Genomic DNA, 22636 nt, shown 5'->3' with positions numbered 1-22636 from the left:
ATCTTAACAGGCTTAGGAAAATTCAGTATTTAATGAGAACACGTTTTCATAGTTTCACTGTAATTCTTTGATACACCGACAAGTGAAAGTCTCAATTCCTGTACAAAATACATCAAACAAATGTTTTTCCATCCTTTTACTCTGATATCAGTCGATTAGTTAAAATATAAAAGCCCATTATGATTTCCTTTAGGTCATTACTTAAGACTTAACATTGCAGTACAATGTTACTGTTACAATTTAGAGAATAGAAATAAATATAACATTGTTTTGCAAAATCTGCAAACAGAACATTAAAATCGCCAATTTTTCCTGCTAGTCTTAAACAAAGGAAATACCTCTGGTGTTTCTAAAACAACTGACACCAAGATTCCCATCTCAATTTTTTTAAAAGAACAAAACAACAAAAAGTCAAGAGTCAAGACGAATACAGAAATGTGATCAGTAAGTTTTGGTGGAAAATGTACACTGTTTACAAAACTGAAAGGAGGACTGACTGCAGCGTCAAATCGAACTGTGACGCAAACCCTTCATCCTGCAGGGTTTTCCCAGTGCTGGTACGAGACCACACGTCCGACTTTGTCACTACTGTCCAAGTACCCGAGTTGCACGTTTGTGATGTCACACATATTATCGGCGTCTGAAGGCGCGTGAGATTCTCCAAGCGTTGGGCTCTTCGTAACGGTTGTACAGGGGCTCGAGGCGCTGCTGTTTCTTCTGCTTGCTGAGGCGGGTGGGGTCGGACACTTTAAAGAAGGCAGGTGCGAACTCCACCAGCCAGCGAGGGTCGATGGTGGTCACCTCACGCATGTACTCCTTTGTAGTCAGCACCAGCTCGTGGTACACAACCCTATCGACAAAGAATTTGAGAAATCAGACAGTGCTCAACTTGCAAGAAAGATTTACTTCCTCTTTCGCTGTGGCACAGTAAAACTGAAATGCTGACATACCACTCAGGCTGCCGGTTGAACAGAGCACTGGAGGGGTGGATGTAAACAACTTGCTGGTCTATCAGGGTTCTGTAGCCCTCCTGAGGATCTTTTTTGGCCGCATTCCTGAAGAAACCACTGCAGATGGCTTTCTGGACTCGCACAGTAGCTTTACCACAAGATACTACATCCAGTTTATGTCTAGAGAGAAAAGAACATGTTAAATCTTTATAAGCAATATAATTTCTTGTGCTACCGTTAACATTTAAAGTGATTTTTGATTTTTAGTGTTTAACATTTTGGCTCTAATGTACCTGTCCATGATCCCCAGCATCTGTTTGCGGATATCCTGGGCTCTGCGCAGGGAGCGAGCCTGGATGAAGTTCTCGTAGCACCAGGGGTTGGAGAACTTGTTGTTCTTCCAGGAGTTGTAGACAGCTAGCAGGGTGAGGTGATCGCCCTCAGGTTGGTGGAACTTTGCCTTCTTCTGGTCAGCCAAGGCCTGCTTGTCCTTTAACACAAAAAATGGGGGGGGGGGGGGGGGGGAATCATTGAATTCAGAATACATTTCAAAATAAATAAGTAAATAAGTCCCGAGGTTGCTAAAGATTTCCCAGAAGTGTTCATTTCCACTGGACATCCCCTAATCTGTATAAAGTGGCCTTGATCTCAACTTAATGCAGTTAAACCGTAGTGGATTCAATGCTCCATTGATTCAAAGGAAGCGCTACCACAACACATTGCATGACTGCTTACACAGATAAGGAATGAGATGTGTAGAAATGACTGGATGGTGTTCAAAGCATACCTTAGGCCTGTAAAAGACATTCTGCACAGACAGCATCGACACGATTGTGAGCATCTCTTCGCTGCAGCCCAGATGGACGGACATGATCAGCATCTTACACAACATGGGCTCCAGAGGGAACTCAGCCATCTAGCAGACACAAACGCACAGGAGATTAAAAGTCTTATCAGAATAACAGAAAGACAAGAAGTTAAAGAAAATACAGCTACATAAATCTGATTACATGTAGATTTATCTGCTCTTCTTTGCAGCAGAGAGAAACCATTGGGTAAAAACATCCTTACCCTTCGACCCAGTCGTGTGAGTAAGCCTTCATCGTCCAGAGCTCCTAAGGTGTATAGCTGCTCCATGGCTGTGATCAGAGTCTCCATAGGAGGAGCGTCCATGAAGTCAAAAGACAGCAGATCATTGATGCCCATTGCCTGGAGGAGTCAATATTAATATAAACGTTAGTGATCTGAAATGTTAAAGCAGAGGTCAAGTTTACTTCTCCTGTCTGTTAGGTGTTTTTTTTTTTAACTCGTTTAATTTCTTCTTCTCAATAACGCAGGATGTCATCCTATGCATGATAAGAACTGAAGGACAACAGCTCCTACCTTCAGCGACAGCACAGTGCTGGCCAAGTTGGTTCTCTGGATTTCAGGTACATTGGTTGTCAGCATCTCATCTCTGTAGGCTCTCTCAGTGTACAGCCTGTAACACTTTCCAGGGCCTGTTCTGCCGGCACGACCTGCCCTCTGCTTAGCCTGAGCCTGGAGCAAATACAATAAAGAGTTTTATCTCACACTAAATCATTTTGAAGCACTAATGCCTTCAGCGAGGCTCTAAGAGCTCCTTTGCTACAACATCAAGTACATCACAAAGCCGCTGTACCTGTGAGATTGGCGTCACCACCAGCTGATCAATGCCAGTCTTAGAGTTGTACACTTTCTGCTTGACAAAGCCTGGATCTACAACATAATAGATTCCATCGATGGTCAGAGAGGTCTCTGCAATGTTTGTGGCGATGACAACCTGAGAGAAAGAACAAAGGACGTTATATATTTGCTCTGAAGCAACAAAATATCCTGAATTGACTTTACCCATGTCAATATAAGGCCACAAAAATACTAAACACACTGACTAAATCACTGAAACATATTATATGAACCAAACTTTCAGTTCTACAGACAAATGAAAAGAGACAGTTACACAAACTGTAATTTTTGAACAAAACAAATGTTATATGTTTCTATAGATTCTAAAGATTTACTGAAGGTACCTTTCTGCTGCCTGGGGGTGCTGGGTCAAAGATTCTGGTCTGCATCTCACTGGGCAGGGCAGAATAAACTGGCAGAATGATCAGCTCAGGAACATCAGGCCCAAGAGACTTCATTCTCTCATAAAGGATCTCACAGGCTGTGTCGATCTCCTCCTGTCCAGTTAAAAACACCAGGATGTCTCCTGCAAAGGAAGAGTCACAGTAAGATGGATGACATGGACTGATACTAGAGTCCAAAGGTGGAGAGAGCATCCATTTTTCATGACTTAAAGAGAAAAAACATACCTGGAGGCTCAGTCAGATGAATCTGCATGACAGTGATGAGGCTGGCATCCAGGTAGTCCGTCTCAGGTTCTTTGGTGTAAAGAACCTCTACTGGATACGTTCTGCCGGGGATGGTGAAGATGGGTGCTTCATAGAAATACTGAGAGAACTTCACAGCATCCAGTGTAGCTGATGTCACAATAAGCTTCATGTCTGTGCGTTTCTGTACAGTCTGACAAACACAAGAAGAAACACTCAGAATCCCTTTTGTCTCTGATTCTCCATTAAGTCAGAGATTAAATGTAGGAAACCTTTGCTTACCTTCTTGAGGAGGCCAAAAAGAACATCAGTGTGGATTGTCCTCTCATGAGCTTCATCTAACATGATAATGGCGTACTGGCCCAACTCGGAGTCAATCAAACACTCTCTCAATAACATACCGTCTGTCATGTACTTGATCACAGTCTCAGGACTTGTGCAATCCTCAAAACGGATGGTGTAGCCCACCTGGAAAACACAAAAAGATAAGTCCCAATGAGATTAAGCAAAGCTGCAGTGTGCAAAAGGTGCTCAGTAATTATATACTGTAACCCGATTGCACTTTACTTAAGATCAGAAATATTTAACTCACCTCTTGTCCCAGACAACAACCGTACTCCTCAGAGACTCTCTTAGCCACTGACATGGCAGCCACACGACGGGGCTGCGTACAGCCAATCTTCCCCCTGGCTGTGTAACCAGCCTCTGCCAGGTACTGGGTGATCTGTGTGGTCTTTCCAGATCCCGTCTCTCCAATGACGATCAGGATCTGGTTGTCGTGAACAGCCTGCAACAGATTAACAAGGACACAGCAACAGTTAGTAACTGGTAAACAAAAAGCATCCATCCTTATTTGGGTTTATTTTTTTAGAGGGAATAACAGAGTTTTTGTTGGGGGTGTTATATTTTACTTTATCAGAACCAGAAGAAAGAAGACACCAGCTAAAAATCTGGTCATTAACATTACTAAAAGCTCAATTAACCTAATCATCAACATCAAGGACCAAGTTAATGTAAAACATTTTAAGAACTTTTACATACCAACTTGAAAATGTCATTGCTAAATCTTAGAGAAAACGTGAAAATATCCTCTTTAGGATAGCTATTTGTTATTAGACTTGCACATGTCAATACTTCCACCCCACTGGGCTGAAGCTTTGTGGATTTTTGTATTTTGAGGATGTTTTTAGGCTGAGGATGTTTCAGTATTTTATAAGTTTTTTATTACACAACATACCCTGAAAAGCTCAAACTATAAATGACCAGATTAGCCCTACAGTCAGATTGGGCAATCTAAACTTTCAAAGTCCAATTTTAGTCATTTCATTTCTTTTTAAAAGGCCATTTATAGGTGAAAGCGTCTGCCCAGGACGTTTTAACAACCTGCAGCCATCTTTGAATAGATTCAGTTAGAAACCAATTTTTGAAACGTGAAACTAAATCTCAGAAATTTCTCCCACTGAGTTTAAACTGTAATGAACCTGAATGAGCTGCTCTTTCAGCTTGTAGATGGGTAGGCTCTCTCTCTGCTCCAGGATAGAGAGTTGGGTCTTCTTTCCATAGGATGCCTTGTTCCCTCCAAACGCATGTTTCTTCCACTCTGGGATGTCATTGGGCATCATGCCAATGCCTCTCATGTTAGCGGCAATCTGTCGACCATCAGCTGTAAGAGAGAAGAGGAAATATATCTAGCTTTACAACTCAAGTTTGACCGCATATTAAGCTACATCTCTGTTGGGTTGGCAGAATAATGCCCACCAGTGGAAGCTATCTAGACCACCTTGTGCTTAAGGAGGGCACACAGGCACACTAAACCATGACAAGACTATTCCGGCCAGATGGGGGGCTGCAGGAAACCAGATAACTATCTCCAGTACCGGCAAGCCTGAGGGGTGCTGTCTGCCAGCATGGAGGAAGTGTCGTGTCTGGGCTGTGGTTTTTAATAAGCAGGGCTAGCATACATGCTACAGTGCTACATTAATTTAAAGCTTATCCAAAAGCAAAGATAAAGTATTGTCCAATAACATCTGAAAACCCAATTTAAGATACTTCCTCATGTCATGATTGCAGATGTGTTGCCCAACAAACTCCTATTTAGCATTAGTTTAAAACTGATTTAATGAGGACGTCCAAAAGATTTCTAACCATCTGGCAGCGGGTCAACCCAGTGTTTGTTCAGCCCCATGGGGATGGAGTCCATCTCTGCTTCCCGTGCCGCCTGCTTCAGTTCTCGTCTCTCTTTTGCCAGAGCACTCTGCATCATGGCTGCCTGGGACAGCGAGCCATCTGGATTCTATGAAGAGCACAGGAAGAGATCATAATTAAATACCATATAAATCATTAAATCCAAATTAAACAACATACTGTATTGCTCTGACTATAAGATCACTATCTGCAGGAGATGGTGTTTTATGCACCAAGTTGTGCCTTTTCCTGAATCAGTCCATGGTGATATATTACAGAAACTCATTTACTTCATAACATTAAAAATTTATAAACTCATCCATCTTTTTTCACCATTCTTGCTCAAGGCTGTGGTTAAGCTGGTTGGAAAGGTTCACCAGTCTATCCCAGCGCTGACACAACCACTCACACCTACAGCCAAGTCAGCATTACCAATTTACCTAATCTGCATGTTCCACTGGGAGGAACCTAGAGAGAACCCACGCAGGAAACACATGCAAATTCCTTACAGAAAGGCTCCAGCTGGCCAATGGATTCAAACCAGGGACGTTCTGTTTGTTTGACTGCCGAGATGTTTAAATTTAACTATTAAATATAAACAAGAATATTTCGCCAGAATTATAATATAATTAATTCAATTTATAAATCACAGCAGGGTGCTGGAAAACTTTATGGCCTGATCATTTTTTGAAAATTTACTCCTAGTTTATTCTTTTTTTCCCTTTCACTCAAACTTCTACTGTTACCTTGACAATCTTGACAGGGCTCATGTCCATGCTTTGCTTCGTGTGGCCTCTCAGAAACGGTGGTTCCTCTTCAACCAGCTCAATTTCCAAGTCTTCATCTGTATGAAATGAAACCAACCAGTTAGCAATCAGGTCACACTTAGTCATGGTTCACATGAACAAGGGCAAATACACGATTTAAATATTCAAGAAGAACAAATATACAAGATAGTATTAAATATTTATACTTAATGCTAAAAAACTGACATTGTTTAAATACTTGATGACTGTTTTATTAAGTGCCTTTACTAGCCTGAATTACTCATTTATTAAAGCAGTTCAGTCATAGACAAAACAATTTCTTACCCTCTTCATCATCAACTTTAGGAAGGATGCCTGTCTCATCATCAAAATCAGGAAATTCTTCTTTGGACAAAACATTGGCAGCAATCATCTGAGGAAATTTACACAACAAGAGCATTTTTATTTTTTTTAAACAAACACCTTTTAAAATTAGATAGATGCACAGACATAAACGAAGCTTCAGCCACTTCAAATGTGAACCCACCTGTTTGATCTCCCACTTCTCTGGGTCTGAGATTTTGGTGAGCCTCTTGCGCTCCAGTGTGTCATCCTGTTCCAGCTCCGGCGCGTGGCCGAGGTTCAGGTTGCTCGGCCGATCAGGATTCCTCATGGAAATTTCCTCCCCCCCGTCGGGGCCAACGTTCCTCCTCCTGTTGGGGTTCAGGTCTTCTCCCGTCTCCTGGTCTACATCCTGGCAAACAGAGGAGGAAATAAAAACGTTCCATTATCTGTACCCGGAGCTGAGATACAACGGCTGAAAAATCTCAAGGAAAATTTGATTTAGTTCCACTGGCTGAAATTCACCAGAATGAATAAATACATACATTTATAATATAATAAATGTGAAATTAATTAACCACAAATTATTTGATAAAAATCTTATTTCTTCAGGCAGGATCAGAAGGAAGACATCTGAAAACTTCCTTCACTTTAACACAGAGAATCTCTACTACTCTACTATTAAAATCAACTGAGCACCACACTGTTATGTTTTGTTTTTTTACCTTCATACTGAGGCTGGTCTTGGACCCTGTGAATGACAGCACCTTGACTTTGACTCTTTGGCCTTTGCTAACAACGTCGGCCACGTTGGCCACACGGCCCTCCCTGCGCAGCTCAGAAATGTGGACCAGACCCTCCCATCGCTTCCTAGAAATTGAGAAGATAATCATGGACAACTTTAACAATGAAATAAGAGACAGGACAAAAGAGGAGACATCTCTAAATAGTATGCACTGAAAACATCTTTAGTAACCAGCAGGCCCCTTTAAAACTGAAGGTATATTTATACAATGTTTGCGACCTTATACTAACCTGAGTCCCTCAAGCTGAACAAAGCATCCAAATTGCATGATGCTGGTAACCTTTCCATTGTAGATATCACCAACAGAAGGTTCCTCAGGTGGAGGGCGATCCACGTGTTTGTCCTTCCAGCGGTCAGACTCTCTCTCTTGGTCCTTTCTCGGACTAGGTGAGCGCTCAGACCAGCGGGAAGATTTGTCTCTTCTCTTGCCACGGTCTCTATCTCTATGCCGATCACGGTCTCTGGAGCGTGACCTGGATCTGGAATAGGATCGGGAACGATGCCGTCTCTTTCTGTCCTTTTCCCGATCTCTGTCTCGATCTCTGTGTCTGTCTTTTTCTCTGCTTCTGCTGCGACTTCGCCTGTTTTTTTCTGATCTACGAGAGGAGAAAAGCCAGAAATACATAATACAATAAACACAACAATAATATCCTGAATTCAAACAGCCGTCACAAGTTTGCTAGTTGGAGCACAGGTATCAGAGATTTAAATAAACCCAACAGGACAATGAAATGTGACCAGTGACTTGAGTCTTACCTGTTCTTGCTCCCTTTGGACTCTGTCCCACTGACACTGGGCATGAACATTTCCAGTTCCTTCATGGCATCAGCTGCTACTTTAACATCATCTTCATCCAGGAGAGCCTACAAAGTTCAGTATAACAAAAATCAGTCAACATAAATTGGTCAACGTTTCTATTTAGTGTTTGTTTTTTCTTTTATTTACCCATTTTTTAAACCCACATAGGATACTGGCTGAATAAACTAAAAACCTGATGAGATTGTGAGTGCTTCAGAGCAACGTATGTTAGACATGGGAGGATGAAAAATTACCTTTCTTTACTTACAATTACAAATCCTGTTGCCTACCTACAAGCATCAATACCACATTTGGTATTTTGTGTATATATTGTCAGTATATATTGTATTATCATCGCAGTTTCTTAAAATATTGTAATTTTGAGGCTGCATCTCCTAGCTGTACTGCCAACACCAGCCCTTTCATGTAAACACAAAGAGGAAAATCCTGGGTTCACTTATCAAAATGATAACCAGCTTAGTGACACCGCTTAACCTGATTTCCAACAGAAGACACCCTGTGTGTGTTTAGATCGTTTCTTTGTACAGGGCCCATGTGTACAAGCTTGTATTGCAATAAAGATATTGTGGACACTGCAGCTTCATGACAGTGTGATAAAGCCACACACCTTCGGTGCCGGCTCATTTGGTCTACACAGTGCAGGAAACATCTCCCTCAGCTTTTCCTTTTCTGACTTCGGCTTAGCCACGGACTCGGATGCTGGAAGAGGAATACACGGTTAGAAATGTCACTTTTAAGGAGTAAAATATGTCCTTGGGACCATTAGCTGCCCAGTTTACAGTTAGCCTAACTACTTTACCTTTACTTGTAGATGCTTTGGATGGTGGTCGCATCGTCTGAATGAGCCTGAGCAGATTACTGATGAGAGAATCCTACAATAAGCGAAGAAAACGTTAATGTTTAGTTGAATAACAATGAGCTTCATGAACAACTCGTAGAGACTAACTTACTGTGAATTCGGCTCCATTTTCGAGTAAAAGTGCTTTGAATCCATCAAAGCTCGGTTGTTTTTCGGCAAGGCTGATGACAAATTCAGCTATAAAGGAACCACAAACAACACATTAACGAAGAACTAGATGAGACTCATAACTGTCGAAGTTTATATCCCAGCATTAAAAAGTGACCCACAACGAATTTATTGAATGATTAGTATGTAAAGTTTTTTTAATCTAGTAAACGACACAATACATCCAAAAAAGAACTCATATGTTTACAGTAAATACAGATGCTAGTTTGCTAACAACCGCTAGTTAACATAAGCTAGCTAGCTAGTTTTGGCAGAAGGCGATTTTTAAAGGCATAAAATACGTACCTAAATCTTTGTCATTTATTCCCAGATGGTTGTCAAGCTCCGTGCAGACTTTCGACACTAAAGACAGATATTCGAGCTGCGATAGCTCGTCGATTCCGATGTCTGCCATCGTCCACGAGTTGTTTTTGTTCACACAACGTAGACGCCGGCAGACATATTGGATATGGGCAACATCCCCTTCCGCCCTTTACGGAAACACTTAGTAGAGTTCAAGGTCTGGCTCCTACTTGCCACACGATGGCACTCAAGACCCTCACAATAAATTTGAATTGAAACGTCTCCACCACAGATGTCTTCACATGTGGGGTTTTCATTTCATGTCGTTTGCCAGTTCTTAGCCCATATGCTTTTCTCCTTATTTTGCCTTTTGTGCTTGTTTTATAAACTGTATATGGTTTATTCGTGCAAATGTTTAATACATTATTTTTTGCCACAGTATAGATGATAAATTGACTTTTTTTCATGTTTTATGTTCTTTCTTCTCAAGTGGCGAGTAATGAAAAAAATAAAGCCAGCACCAGCCCCTCTTATGTTCAATTGAGGTTTCTCTGAAAGCAAGTTAATGCCCATAGACTCCTTTATTAAAGCATCTAAACTTCGCTTCATTAAAAAAAAGCATGTTTAGAACCTAACACCATAAATGAATTTGGTATGTAATGAGTTAGGTGCGGCTGTTTTGACTGATAGGTGTGCTGACACAGGGAGCTGTAGCTGACAATTGTTTTCTGTGCTTCACCCCCACTAATCTGAGGCACTGAAGTGAACCTTTCACCAGTGAACCTTTCTCTATGTTGTGAACTTCTTTCGGCCCATTTTAGTGCAAATATCACAAGAATCTGGTACATCGTTTTGGTGAGTGAAATTCTAGTATATAGCTGTTCTTTGCACCCATAAAGTGAATAAATACAGCATGATGACAGGTAAATATGAACACATCTGGCAACAAATATCAACATAAAAATGGGCAAAATCCTAAAGATGAGGCTTTGAAATGCAGATCCAAAAACCAGTGGGTGATGTTATGATGATGGGCCATAACTTGGGATGCATTTCAAAACATAAATGTCTGTTGTTGCCTTGTTGCATAAAAAAAAAAAACGTTGCAGTGCAATGAATAATTAATTGCCACTGATGAGTGCAGGGTATTTGAAATGATAAAAGAAAGCCTCAACCCTGCTACTAATGGTATGTGGACAGGTATAGTTGCCGTCTTGACTTTTATGGTTTTGGCCAGAGAATGTAAAGGCACTCCTCTGTTTCAGCACGTCATGCACATACCCAGTCCATTAAGATAAGGTTTTTTATGCTTAAGTAGCGAGCAGCCCTTACCTCATCCCCATCCAACACATTTGCATGAAATTGCAAATGCTTGTGGGAACTACTCTCTGCAGTTAGATCTTTACACAAGAGCAGAGGCCGCTAGAAAATGAACGACCAGTGATTTGGCATGAAATGTTCAGCAACTGCACATATAAAAATGTAACCTCCTAGGACCTGGTGTCCACATATGTGGACATCACATTTTGGGTTGTCTAGACCAAAATACAAAATTTTGCTCTACCAGGGCCTGATATCTACGTATGAGGCCATTATACTGCTACTGTTCTATCAAAATTTAAAACGAATGTCCTCATATGTTGATCTCAATTTTCTCAGAAACAAAAGTCAGGGGGGAAAAAAATCTGGTAATTCTTTGTTTTTACATTCATCAGGTCCCAATCAGCCCAAATAGCAAAGAGAAATTAAAAATGCTTGCCATAAAAGAGTTCGGGTCTTAGGAGGTTAAAGATTACCCACATGCACTGTATGCTGAACTATGTGTATGGGTCATGAGAAGCAAAGTGATTTGCAACAGCAAGAATTCAGTTTCTAGTAATGAATCACGCTGCACAATCATGAACGTTTGAGCAGTTTCACGCTATGACTTTACTTCTGTTTTTGTTTCTGCCACTGTCGCTGATTCATAGTTCTTCACCCACCAACTGTTTTATCTCTTGTGGAGTCTTGAGAACGTTTCACTGAGGTAAAGGTACAAGGAAAATCAAGACTGTATGTTGTATCACCTGCATCTTAACTTACTGCAAAAAGCTATGTTTATATGATAAATTAAGGTATGCACTGCACAGGAGATATCCTTCCTCGTCTACTCCTTGGATACCTCCCAGCTTTGATCTCATGACTGATAAATCGCCTGCACTCTTATAGCTCTTTTAAACCTCAGCTTCGCTCTGCAGAACCCTTTGTTTCTCATTCTCATTCATATATGCGCCCCAAAAGGGGGCAGAGCTCCCATGTAAGCTGCTCGTTTACCATTGGGAAAAACCCGGAGTTCTAAGTTTTACCCAAGGACACTTCGGCACAGGGTGGGACCAGAGATCGAACCGCTAACCCTGCGATTAATGGACACCCCACCCATCTTATGAACCCTAGTGCATGTTCACACACACACACGCACACACACATACACCACCACCATCTGTCTGTTTACACATTTCCCTCAGTTGGTGTCTACTTGGCTCCCTCCTCACAAGCCTCCTGCCTGTAATCTCCTTATTAAAATCAATCCTCATTACCATTCATAAACACACTACTTATTTCACACACCACTTTAATCCTGATTAAGAGCCTTGTTTTCACATAACATCCACATAACTTCTGACATTTTATCATTTTTGAAAAGAACATTATCTCCTAATGTGTTTTGCCGTGTCAGACGAGTCCTGAATTTCACTCATGTTTGATCTTTTTTTTCCTTTTACTTCACTTGACATTTCTGCCATCACATCCTTCCATTTGTTCCTGTAGTATGACTTAGCCAGAAAGGGATTCTCATGGAGAATCTCCCATTGTAGCAGTCTGCTTTCCTAATAAATCCCTCATGATCTTTTGCAAGTCAGTTTCTCCCACTCTCACACTGTTCAAAATGCAATCTGGAATTTATTTCACTGTTTATCTCTTTGGTACTGTCTATGCTGCCAAAAGTTCAACGCATGTACACAGCGCAGCCAGAAATATGTGGACACCTGAACATTACACCCATATGTGATTGTAAAAGATCTCATTCCAAATGTATGGGCATTAATCTACTGGAACAATGGCCTTCAATCTTCAGGGACAGGCTCAGATTCTGCCACAATAGTATTAGCGAGGTTGAGCATGGAGGTTGGGTGATAAAGTCTCACTAACACATACTGCTCTGATTCATCCCAAGGCTTCTGAATAGAGATGAGGTCAGAAAATCTGCATCTGGCTTTGCATGCTATGCTATTGTCATGTTGAAACATGCAGTTGGCACTTATTTTTCTAAAGAGCCCTTACTTAATTTTAAAGCATGGGTGTCGAACTCCAGGCCTCGAGGGCCGGTGTCCTGCAGGTTTTAGATATCACCCTGTTTCAACACACCTGAATCAAATGATTAGGTCATTACCAGGCTTCTGGAGAACTTCAAGATATGTTGAGGAGGTAATTTAGCCATTTGAATCAGCTGTGTTGGATCAAGGACACATCTAAAACATGCAGGACACCGGCCCTTGAGGCCTGGAGTTCGACACCTGGGAGCTAATGGGTATGTTCAGTAAGGAACACCAGTAATCATGCTTCTGTGTGGTATCCTGTGTGTTCAGGCTACAACTCTATTCTTTACATTGCTTCTTCTTTCACACGCTTTCAAACTCAGTACTGACACCATGTGTTGGTGCATGCTTAAGAAAGGAAATCTGAGAAAGATGATTTTGTTCATGTAGACGTAGTGTTTTCATTTCATCTTCTCACACTGAAAATGTTATGTCGAGATGGACAGAATCAACTTTATGGGATCAGTAATGGCACCGTTACTCTAGACCAGTCCTTTTCTTGCCCATCTTCTGTGAGCCAATAAGCCTCTTTCCTGTGTGCTTCAGTAATCTCAGTACTCTTCTGTCATTCTGCTTTTAAGAGTATCATTCGTGCATCCCTTTTTCCCATTTCCACCTCTCCCTGGTCATTCAGAGCCTCATTCAAGCCTACATCGTTCACCTTTACCAGCACCAACATCTAGACTCTACAGAGATCCTTACCAAAATCCAATCATCGCTGGGACTCAGAACTGCTATGATGATTCAATGGAGTATGATCAAGAAATATCTTATTAATCATATTTGAATTATTACTAAGCTTATTAATTAGAATCAAATGTTAATAAACCACATTTGAAAGCATCTCACTTTATCGAACTTCATATAAGAGATGAGTGCACTTTCTAAATCTAAAAAGTGAAGTCAGTGCGATACTGCCTTAAACTGTCATTTTTTCTAATGACAACAAGTGTCGACTACTCCAGTTGCAATGACATTTCAGGTAGTGTAGAAGTTATAGGAAAATGGCACTTGTCTCCCATAAGACTATGGGCTTAGTGCTGGTTCACGTTGTCCTGAATATGACAAAGACGGTCCCCATTACAGAAATGTGGGGATGTACTTTGCTGCGTTCTTGCTTCTCATGCAGATCTGCACCACACTCACCAACAATGACAACAGCAACAACAAAAAAGTCCGCTTAGGGCTTCATTAAGGCACTTCACTAATCGGGAACTTCACGGTGACTACACCCATCTTTTATACAGTTGATGCTGTTGCTATTTAAAGCTTGTTAGCAAACACAATGTCTCTTGTATGTTTAATCTAAATACTCAGATGACAGTTTATGCTTTCAGGGCAAGTTAAGTGCTGTAACTATTTCTTAGTGAATAGGTGCAGCGAGTCTCTGGAGTCTTGTTACAATCATTTATCAACTATTCAACTATTGTTTGTTGGTGTTTTTAGATGCTTTAAGGAGAGATGAAATAGCTGTTTCCAAAATGTTTTCCAAGCTCTGTAAGATGAATGTCTTCATGCCAAAATATTTTTGGTATAGCAATGAGTAAATCCCCCATCAATGGTGTCCTGCTTATCAGAGACAGCAGCCTAACCAAGATCTAATCTCTCCAGTGTGTCCTGGGGCATCCTTCCAATAGAACATGCCCAGAACCCTGTGGGCTAAGGCCCAGCCACCAGGCACTCTCCCTCAAGCTACCTCCCCAGGCCTGGCTCCAGAGTGGTGCCCTGGTAACCCTATACTGGGCAGGATAAACTGGTCCCATGATTTTTTCTTTTTCATGGGGGTCCTCTAAATCACTCTTTGTCTGGCCCCCCACCAGGCCAGTTTGCCCCAGGAAACACTGTCAGGGGCAAAAGGCAACATAGCCCCTAGGATCATTGGGACACAAACCCTGTACTGTGGTGAGGGGACTCTTACTCCATATCTAACAAAACACACAAGACTGTCCTGCAAGCTTATGTTGCACTGTTGTATATACTGCATGCCATGGATTTTGTTCCATGACCAAGAGCACAAACAGTGTACTATAAAAGCTACTTTTGGCTGCTCTCTTTTCACAAGGGGTCACAACAGTTAGTAGTCCCACATAGCTTGACTTCAGAGAGTTCTATGCCAGATGCCTTTCCTCTGACACAACCCTAAAGGGATTTGTGTCTCCAGCTAGCATCAAACCAACAACCTTTCATTTGTAAAGCAAATATGTTAACCACTAGACTATGAAGCAACCATCTTATGTACTTGAGTATTGGTACAACGACATAAAAGCTGACTCAGGTAAAGTCCAGACAGTCAGTGGTGGTCTCTTGTCTTGAAACTGAGAAAAGTTTAACTTGGGACTTCCACATTTTACATCACGAACAGTTATTTTACCTGCTGACTTGAACTTGCTGAATGCCATTGACTTTTTATGGTGTTGTGGTTGCCACATTGCTAGAAATTGCACATCCGTTTTACTGATTATGGTGCAGCTAAGTTACAAATAGCTCCAGCATCTATCAGGACCTGGGCAATTTGCCATAATTGAAGGGCGATGAATTCTGGTCTCTACCATAAAATACTGGACGGGGATGTCCATGTAGCAGGCCAATGATCTGAACCCTAAACAGGCTGGTCATGCTTGAAAAAGTTACTTTTTCACATAGGGCCAGGTAGGTTTGGATGGAGTTGTTCCCCATAACAAATGAAGCCATCACTTAAAAACGGCATTTTGTGTGTACTTGGGCTATCTTTATCTAATGTTACAATTTGTTTGATGAACTGAAACAAACCTGCAAGGAAAGAAGGGGGAAAATACTATTTCACAAAACTGTATTTGGAAACAGGCTGCACCATCTGCTGTGTCAGACTGGGGATTCAAAGATTCATAGAGAACCGATTTGTTTTTCTCTTTGTCCATTTACGCACATCTAACCAATGTTTATCAAACATGTTCCTCAAACTCCTCATTTTCCCCCGTAACTGCTTTCTCTGTCTGGTGTAGACTTCCAAGATTGTACATATATTTTCATTTAGGGGCCGTTTGAGGGCAATTCTCTCAGTCAGCAGTCCTCACCTGACCTGATTTGAGAGGAAGCAGGGAAACGTATGGGCTAAGGGGGAAGGGAAGTGGGTGGGCTCTCACTTACATAACAGCCCTCCAATGTAAACAGAACACATGCTAGATGTGCATGACTGTCCTTACGCATGATTTCTATGGTGAGTGATGATGACGCAAAAGAGGGAGAGACTGTGAGGAGCGAGAAAAGGAGAAAGGGAGAGTGTGCTGTTGTTGGAGGGGATCCATGAAAGATTCTTGAGAAGGTGAGAGTTTAGAAAAGAGTGAAAGAAGGGGGAGACAGCCTCCTCTGGATCCCAGTAGTTGGATTTGTATTCTTCTGCTTCACTCGTCTGTTAAAAAGCACACATTGATCTTTGCATAAAGTTCTTTTTAGTTTTTCTTGCAATATGTAGTTTGTAGGTTAGAGTCTTGCTGCTAATAGACATCAACACACTAGCACGCCATGTGTTTTTCTGCCCCTACAGTTGTGTGCGTGCCTGTATCCATACACATGAGAGAAGACAGAAAAAGCTGGTTGGGAGTATAAGGATGTCTGCAAACAGTCTTTGGGATTTGAGCATATACTGCAATTGACAGCACAGCTGGCTGCAATGTTCTCCTGCTGCTGAGTGGAAAATTCCTACTATGACTGAGCATGGAGCAGTAAGCGTGTATATGTGAGCGAGAGAGTGTATGTGCATGACACACACACCAGTGAGAGCGAGAGAGGAAAAGAGGAGGGCGATCCAAGGGGGGCTGGGCTTGCGTCCAAACAGCAAGTGAGGGATTGGTTGGCGGAAAAGCTGCCTTTGTGAGATCACAGCCCCCACAACAGCTTCCACCCACATGGCGGACTTCATGTGAAAAGGGCCATGCTGCCTACACCCAATTAAAAAAGTGGAACCTTCTAGTCATTCACACTTACCTGCTTCATGCTAACAGACCCATTTATACATTTCTATTGATGAGTCAGTAAAGACTTCTCACTGGCAAACTGCGGCTGGTATCCTTCATGGAAATGAAAGTAGCACAAAACACTATGATCTTTTCAGTGCATGCATTGAATGATAATAAATCCCGATATGATAAAAGAGTTGATGTATCATCTAAAAGAAAACTTCGCAGATCGTTTTTTTGGTGTGTGTTTCATTTAGGTTTGGTTTTCACCCTCTCAGCGGAAAAGCAGAAAAAAGTTGTCATACATCCTGCCCAGAGTCAAGCAGCAGAAACACACAGTTAGGAGGTGACTGATAAGAACGTGGTATTTAGTGAACTGGCAATTTCCCCAAATGTCAGCTGATTTCTGCTGAAAAGTCAAAAGTTCTCCTCAGGAGCTGCTAGAGACCACAAATATATCTAAAAGGAGTATAAATAGCTCACAAGTCATTTGATGCTATTCTTACTTCCATTTATTCCACATCTAGTCCAGTTGTGTAAATAGCAGCTGCTGTTTAAATCACAACTATATAAAGTGGAAATATGGCAGCATTTATAGTGTGATTTCAAGAATAATCCAGCTTTAAAAGGTATCAATTTAGTTTGATAATAACTGTCACCATCAATTTAATTCTTTAACCAAAGGAGTTAGTGAGCAAACACTGAATAACTGTCAGCAGGCAGTCTTTTTTCAGCATTCAGTCATAGTTATGGCATTGCTTAAACCTACTTTTTAAGCATCACCTGGATGTCCTATATAGACTTTTGAGCAAGAATTTCTTACATTTTAATCTATTTATTGATTACATTAGAATAAAATAAAGTATGCAAATCACAAGTGACTCAAACAACCAACTCACACTGGTTTAACACTTCCTTATGAGCAAACAGACCTACATGAAGTCACTTGGGCCATTATTATTTTCATTAAAGTAGGAATCCAACTCTTAAAAGTTCCTGTTGTCTTGAAAATGAAGGATAAGACTTTCGATCTTCTTGGGAATGTGATAACTGAATAGGATTTTTCCACCAGCTTGGGTGGGCTTTGGCAAGCTCCACAAGCACTATTCCCAAGTACTCTCTGCTTCCTAAAGCATTTTTGATCAGTCAGGTTACCACACCCAGCCTAAAACACCTGGGACTCCTCCCTTCTGTACTGTGGTTTCAATATAGGAGTTCTTTAGGAGGAAACCAATGAGGATAATTGTAACAATCTTGAACAAGATCTTGCATTCCACACTGAAGAGCCAGATGCTCTTCAATCACTTGATGTTGCCAGCGTTCTCCTCCTCTGGAATCCATACACCCTCTCCATATCTCTACTACTGCAGCACTCTTGCTCTCCTCATGCACTGCTTGAAGGTCTCATGTGGTACAATTGGACCTGGAGCTATGGTTGGATGGTTGGATGAATGGATGGATGCAGTTTGAATCTCAAAGACTTTGAACTTAAGGTTAAAGGTCAAGTAATATGGAAAAATTGTGAATGTGATAAATTGAGAAGAAAGCCACCTAGGATTCTAAAACTGATACCAGTTTTCCACTAGGAGGCGACTGAGGGATAGCTCTGGCGGTTGCCAGTATTTTTACTTAATGCGCTCAACAATAAGCTGGCTTGTTGGGCTGCTATATCTAATCCAGAGTGCCCCAATCTATAGCAAGAGAACAAATCATCAACCCACCAACATTAAAAAGATATGTTTATTTATGTTAATTTTAAAAAAAAAAAGATTTTGCATCTCTAAATGTAATTAATACATCAGCTGGAATCTGTTGAATTCCCCACCAAGCAGGCGGACACCTTTCCCATCTGTCATGAGGAAATTCACTGTGAGTTAAAGAATTAGCAGTCATAGCCCTGTGACTCACTGTACCTCACTGGGAAACCTCACAGCATGCTGAGAGACATCTGAGTTGATCTGTCAATAAATCAGACAGGATGTGCTGTGACATGCGCTGATGAACTGAGCAGTGCTGCCAGCGCCTGTCCTTCTCCTCTGATGCTGATTTGAGCAGACAAATCTCGTTTACTCCTCATTTAGCCATTATTTCAGCACACTGAGTTTATATAGTTGCTGCCTGCAAACTGTAAAGAATGTTGTTTTCAATTATGCAAATGTATTTCACTAAGAGGAGGTACACACAGACCACTGGCAAACATCGTTGTCCTTCATCTAAGAAGGACAACGATGTGTCCCTGTAAACCATAATCCAAGTGTTCCTCTTGGATTATGGTTTACAGGGATATTTACATTTTCTGATATTAATACCAAAACCTGTCTCAGAACTGCATAGCATGCTAGACTGGTCATTAAAAAGAGTTCAAACAGTGATAATGTTTTCATATTTTTTTGGCACAGTGAAAATAAACTGTCAAGATTTTATGTTTACTGCAGCTCTTATAAATTTAAGATATTGAAATAACATTTTAATTTTATTTCTATTCACGGTGTGTACAATCAAGGGAAAAAGTATTTGGATGGTGACTTGTTGTTGGCTATTTCGCCTCTGTACACCATCACAGTGGATGTTAAATCAATATGTGATTGAAGTGCTGACTTTCAGGTTTATTTAAAGGGGTTTAGGAAAAGTATTGCATTAACTGTTTAGTATTACATCCATGTTTACACATAGCTCACATTTTGAGGTTCAAAAGTAATTGGTGAAGGATTGTTTCTAATACTTGGATGAAAATCCTTTGTAGCCATTGGCTATCTGAAGTCTGTTTCCTCCCTTGAGATGCACTGCTAGGCCCTTTAGTCACTGCTTGTTTGTGGATTTCTCTGCCTAAAGGTTTCTCTTTAGTATCTGAAAAGCATGCTCTGATGGGCTGGGAATGGATGACTGACTAGGACATTGAAGACTATCAAATTTCCTTGATAAACTTTTTGGGCTGCTTTTGCAGTACATTTTTTTTGTCATTATCTCTCTACAGTGAAACAGTTTTGGAAAATGTGGCTGAATCTGAGCAGAGTATAGTCCTGTATGCTTTAAAATTCATCCTGTTGCTTCTATCAGCACTAGCAGCAGCTTCATTAATAAACAGCCATGACCCAGGTCACCTGCCTACTATACTACAATGTTGTGAAGTTGTTTTTCTTAACAGTGGAAATAATTCTGTCATCATGCACTTCGGTTGCCTTCTGTGGTCTTTCAGGTCTTTTGGTGTTTCTGAACTGGCCAGTATATTGTTTCTTTTTTTTAAATTGCACAACATTGCTCATTTGGAAAAATGTCCTCTGACGTGTTTATTTTGTTTTTCAGCCTAGTGATGGTGTCATTCACTTGCACTGTAATTTCTTTGGACCTTCCTAACGTGGAAAGTTCCAGCGAACGGCTACAAAATGCATTTATAACAATAAGAATCAACTCCAGATGTCTTATCTGCCTAATTTGTGATGAAATAACAACCAGCCACGAAAGTGTTTACTGGCAAATAATCCAATTAATCGGGACGCTGTTTAAAAATTACAAATTGTTAATGGAACACTTTTGCCAAACCCCTTGAATGAAATCTAAAACTCTACAATTCAATCACATCTTGATTGTCTGGTGCATACTTGGCAGTGTGTAAAGGCGAAACTACAAAAAAATATGTCATTGCACATATGGATCTGATTGTAAATCTAAGAACAAATCCCACGCTTATACAGCTGTAAAAAAAACAAAGAGACAATGAGAAAAAGGTTTTTGTGAATTCCATTTATTAGTCCATTAATGAAAACCTTCCAGCACATGGTTCAGCTGGAAAACCGAGGGCTAATAACAGACCAAAGAGCCAATGAGATGTAAATGTACTCACATATTTATTACATAAATATATAGTAAAATAGACCAGCAACAATTACCATAAAAAATATCTTCCTTTAAAACCCTGACCATAAACAAAGATTTGAAAATCACACACTGACATTTACAAACACGCTGATTGTCTGGACCTGTCGTAAGCAGCCCACCATATAAACCTGACAGCACACCACCCACTGGACTCATGTTGGGGGGGGAGGGGTGGAGGGTGTAAAATGGAGGGGTGGGTAATAGGTCCAGGTGAGGAATGGTTTGGTGTGATGAAGTTGTGGGTGGTGTGAGAGGAGATCACAGTAGATATTCGGATGTTTCCTGCGTGTATATGCGTTTATCTGCAATAAGTGCTGCCAGTGTGGATTTATTTAGCCCGGAGCATTGCCTTAAGCTTCATTGTATGTCTTTGCATGTTTGTTTACCCCCGTGCATCATGGGAATGAATCCTGAACATTGTTCCTTTGCTTTGCATGCCAGTGACAGTGGCGTCAACTGAGAGGTAAATAAAGAGAGGAAAAGGAGACAAAAAGAACAAAATCTGGGTTTCTTAATATTTGTTGGTATAATGTTATTCTTGTGTGGTTGAACTGGCACCAGATATCCAGAAGGTGGGGTTTGTCATACCAAGGAAATTTACATAGTCTCCCATATGTCAGTAACATAAGAGTAAACTTTTAAAGACCTTCTGTAACCCTTTTATTACCCTGATAATACATGACGGTCTGGCACCTCGGGATCAAGATTGAGTGAGAGATCTGTACTCATACAGTTAATGGCCTTTATTTTCTGTACACTGTTTCCTTTAATGCAGCAAAGTCTAGCAAAGGCTGTACCTGCAGTCTCAATGGTTTTCTATTGAAGCTTTCCATCTCAGTGTTTATTTCCTTTGGAGTTGTATTCTCTCCCCTTGTCTAGTACTGTTCCAGGACCTCGACATCAATCCTTCAGTGACTCATAATATTCAGCTCAAGAATAATAAAAATAAAAACTCTTCCAGTTTTAGGCAGTCTTCGTAGTAACTTCTAAGATGAGGGATATCAGTGATTGACAAGTGAAAAATAACCATGAATGTGTTTTAATAACTGAATTCCAAGATGACGCTATTCTCTTGAGCCCATAAAAAAGAAATATCTACCAACTTCTGGATTTCCTTTTTTTTATGTTTGCACAGTGTCCTAAAAGCAGCACAATTGCCAAGTTCTTGCTAAACAGGAGATCTCTATTGTTCTGGCTTACAATATAAAGCAACACTTTTTTTCTTTCTTGGAAATTGGCGCCAACTTTAAAGGTTCTCGTGTAACAGCCATAAAATTGTTATTATTAATGACACCCACCATGTGAAGTCAAGTCCGAATCTTGTTTCCGTTTGCGTTATTTCCAAACTAGTACTAAGACACACTGTTATCGTATGTTGTGTTTACTGTATGACATGTGTGTCGCGCTGACAGATACACCATTTATCTTTGTTGGTGGGATCATTATAGCAACAAACAATCAACCAATCAACACATGGCAAATTAACCACCTGTCGATTAGCAGTTAGTATTAGCCAAGTTAGCTACATGTTAGTAACTATGTTCCTATACAACAGGGTGATAATTCACAGCAATGTGCAACTTTTCCCACAAATTGGTGTTGAACTACACAGGCTACCATGTCGCTCTCTTAGTATATTTGCACAACATGATTTAATTAGCTAAAATCAACAATGTTTGACATAATACATAAGTTAGTATCACATATCAAGTCAAGCTAGCGGTAGAAGTAATTCGACAATTGATTGATTTACTTTGAAAGTGAAGTGCCTGTGTTTTATTACAGCTCAGAGAGTAGTTGGTGACTATTTGCAGACAAGTTGGTGTGTTTTATTCAAACTGCGTCAACCAATCTGATAGCAACAAAGCAATCGCAAGGAGGTTGCCGGTGCAGCAGTATATACCTTTTTGCAACCAGTTTCACCTAACAAAGCAAGCAACCTCTTTGGCGATACTTATTTTTC

The 22636-nt window shown here is 40.7% G+C and overlaps 1 protein-coding gene across 1 annotated transcript; it reads right to left on the bottom strand.

Moving 5' to 3' along the window:
• Nucleotides 1-12: 12 nt before the first annotated feature.
• Nucleotides 13-9682, bottom strand: dhx8 (DEAH (Asp-Glu-Ala-His) box polypeptide 8). The gene is made up of 23 exons (XM_084937180.1): nt 9510-9682; nt 9148-9233; nt 8997-9069; nt 8805-8896; nt 8135-8241; nt 7609-7974; nt 7299-7443; nt 6779-6985; nt 6577-6664; nt 6232-6329; nt 5447-5594; nt 4783-4964; nt 3894-4088; nt 3584-3769; nt 3284-3494; nt 2999-3180; nt 2611-2751; nt 2334-2489; nt 2022-2159; nt 1738-1866; nt 1244-1440; nt 951-1130; nt 13-850 (listed from the first exon to the last, which is right to left on the bottom strand). Exons 1-23 carry the CDS (start codon nt 9616-9618, stop codon nt 631-633), a joined length of 3636 nt encoding a protein of 1211 aa, XP_084793306.1. The 5' UTR covers nt 9619-9682; the 3' UTR covers nt 13-630.
• Between the last annotated feature and the right edge of the window lie 12954 nt (nt 9683-22636).

The sequence above is a fragment of the Perissodus microlepis genome, chromosome 8 (genome assembly GCF_051167445.1).
Source record: "Perissodus microlepis isolate ML-2025 ecotype Zambia chromosome 8, ASM5116744v1, whole genome shotgun sequence".
NCBI classification, from domain to species: domain Eukaryota; kingdom Metazoa; phylum Chordata; class Actinopteri; order Cichliformes; family Cichlidae; genus Perissodus; species Perissodus microlepis.
Note: the sequence above shows the minus strand (reverse complement) of the source record. Positions and strands in the feature narration are given on the sequence as shown.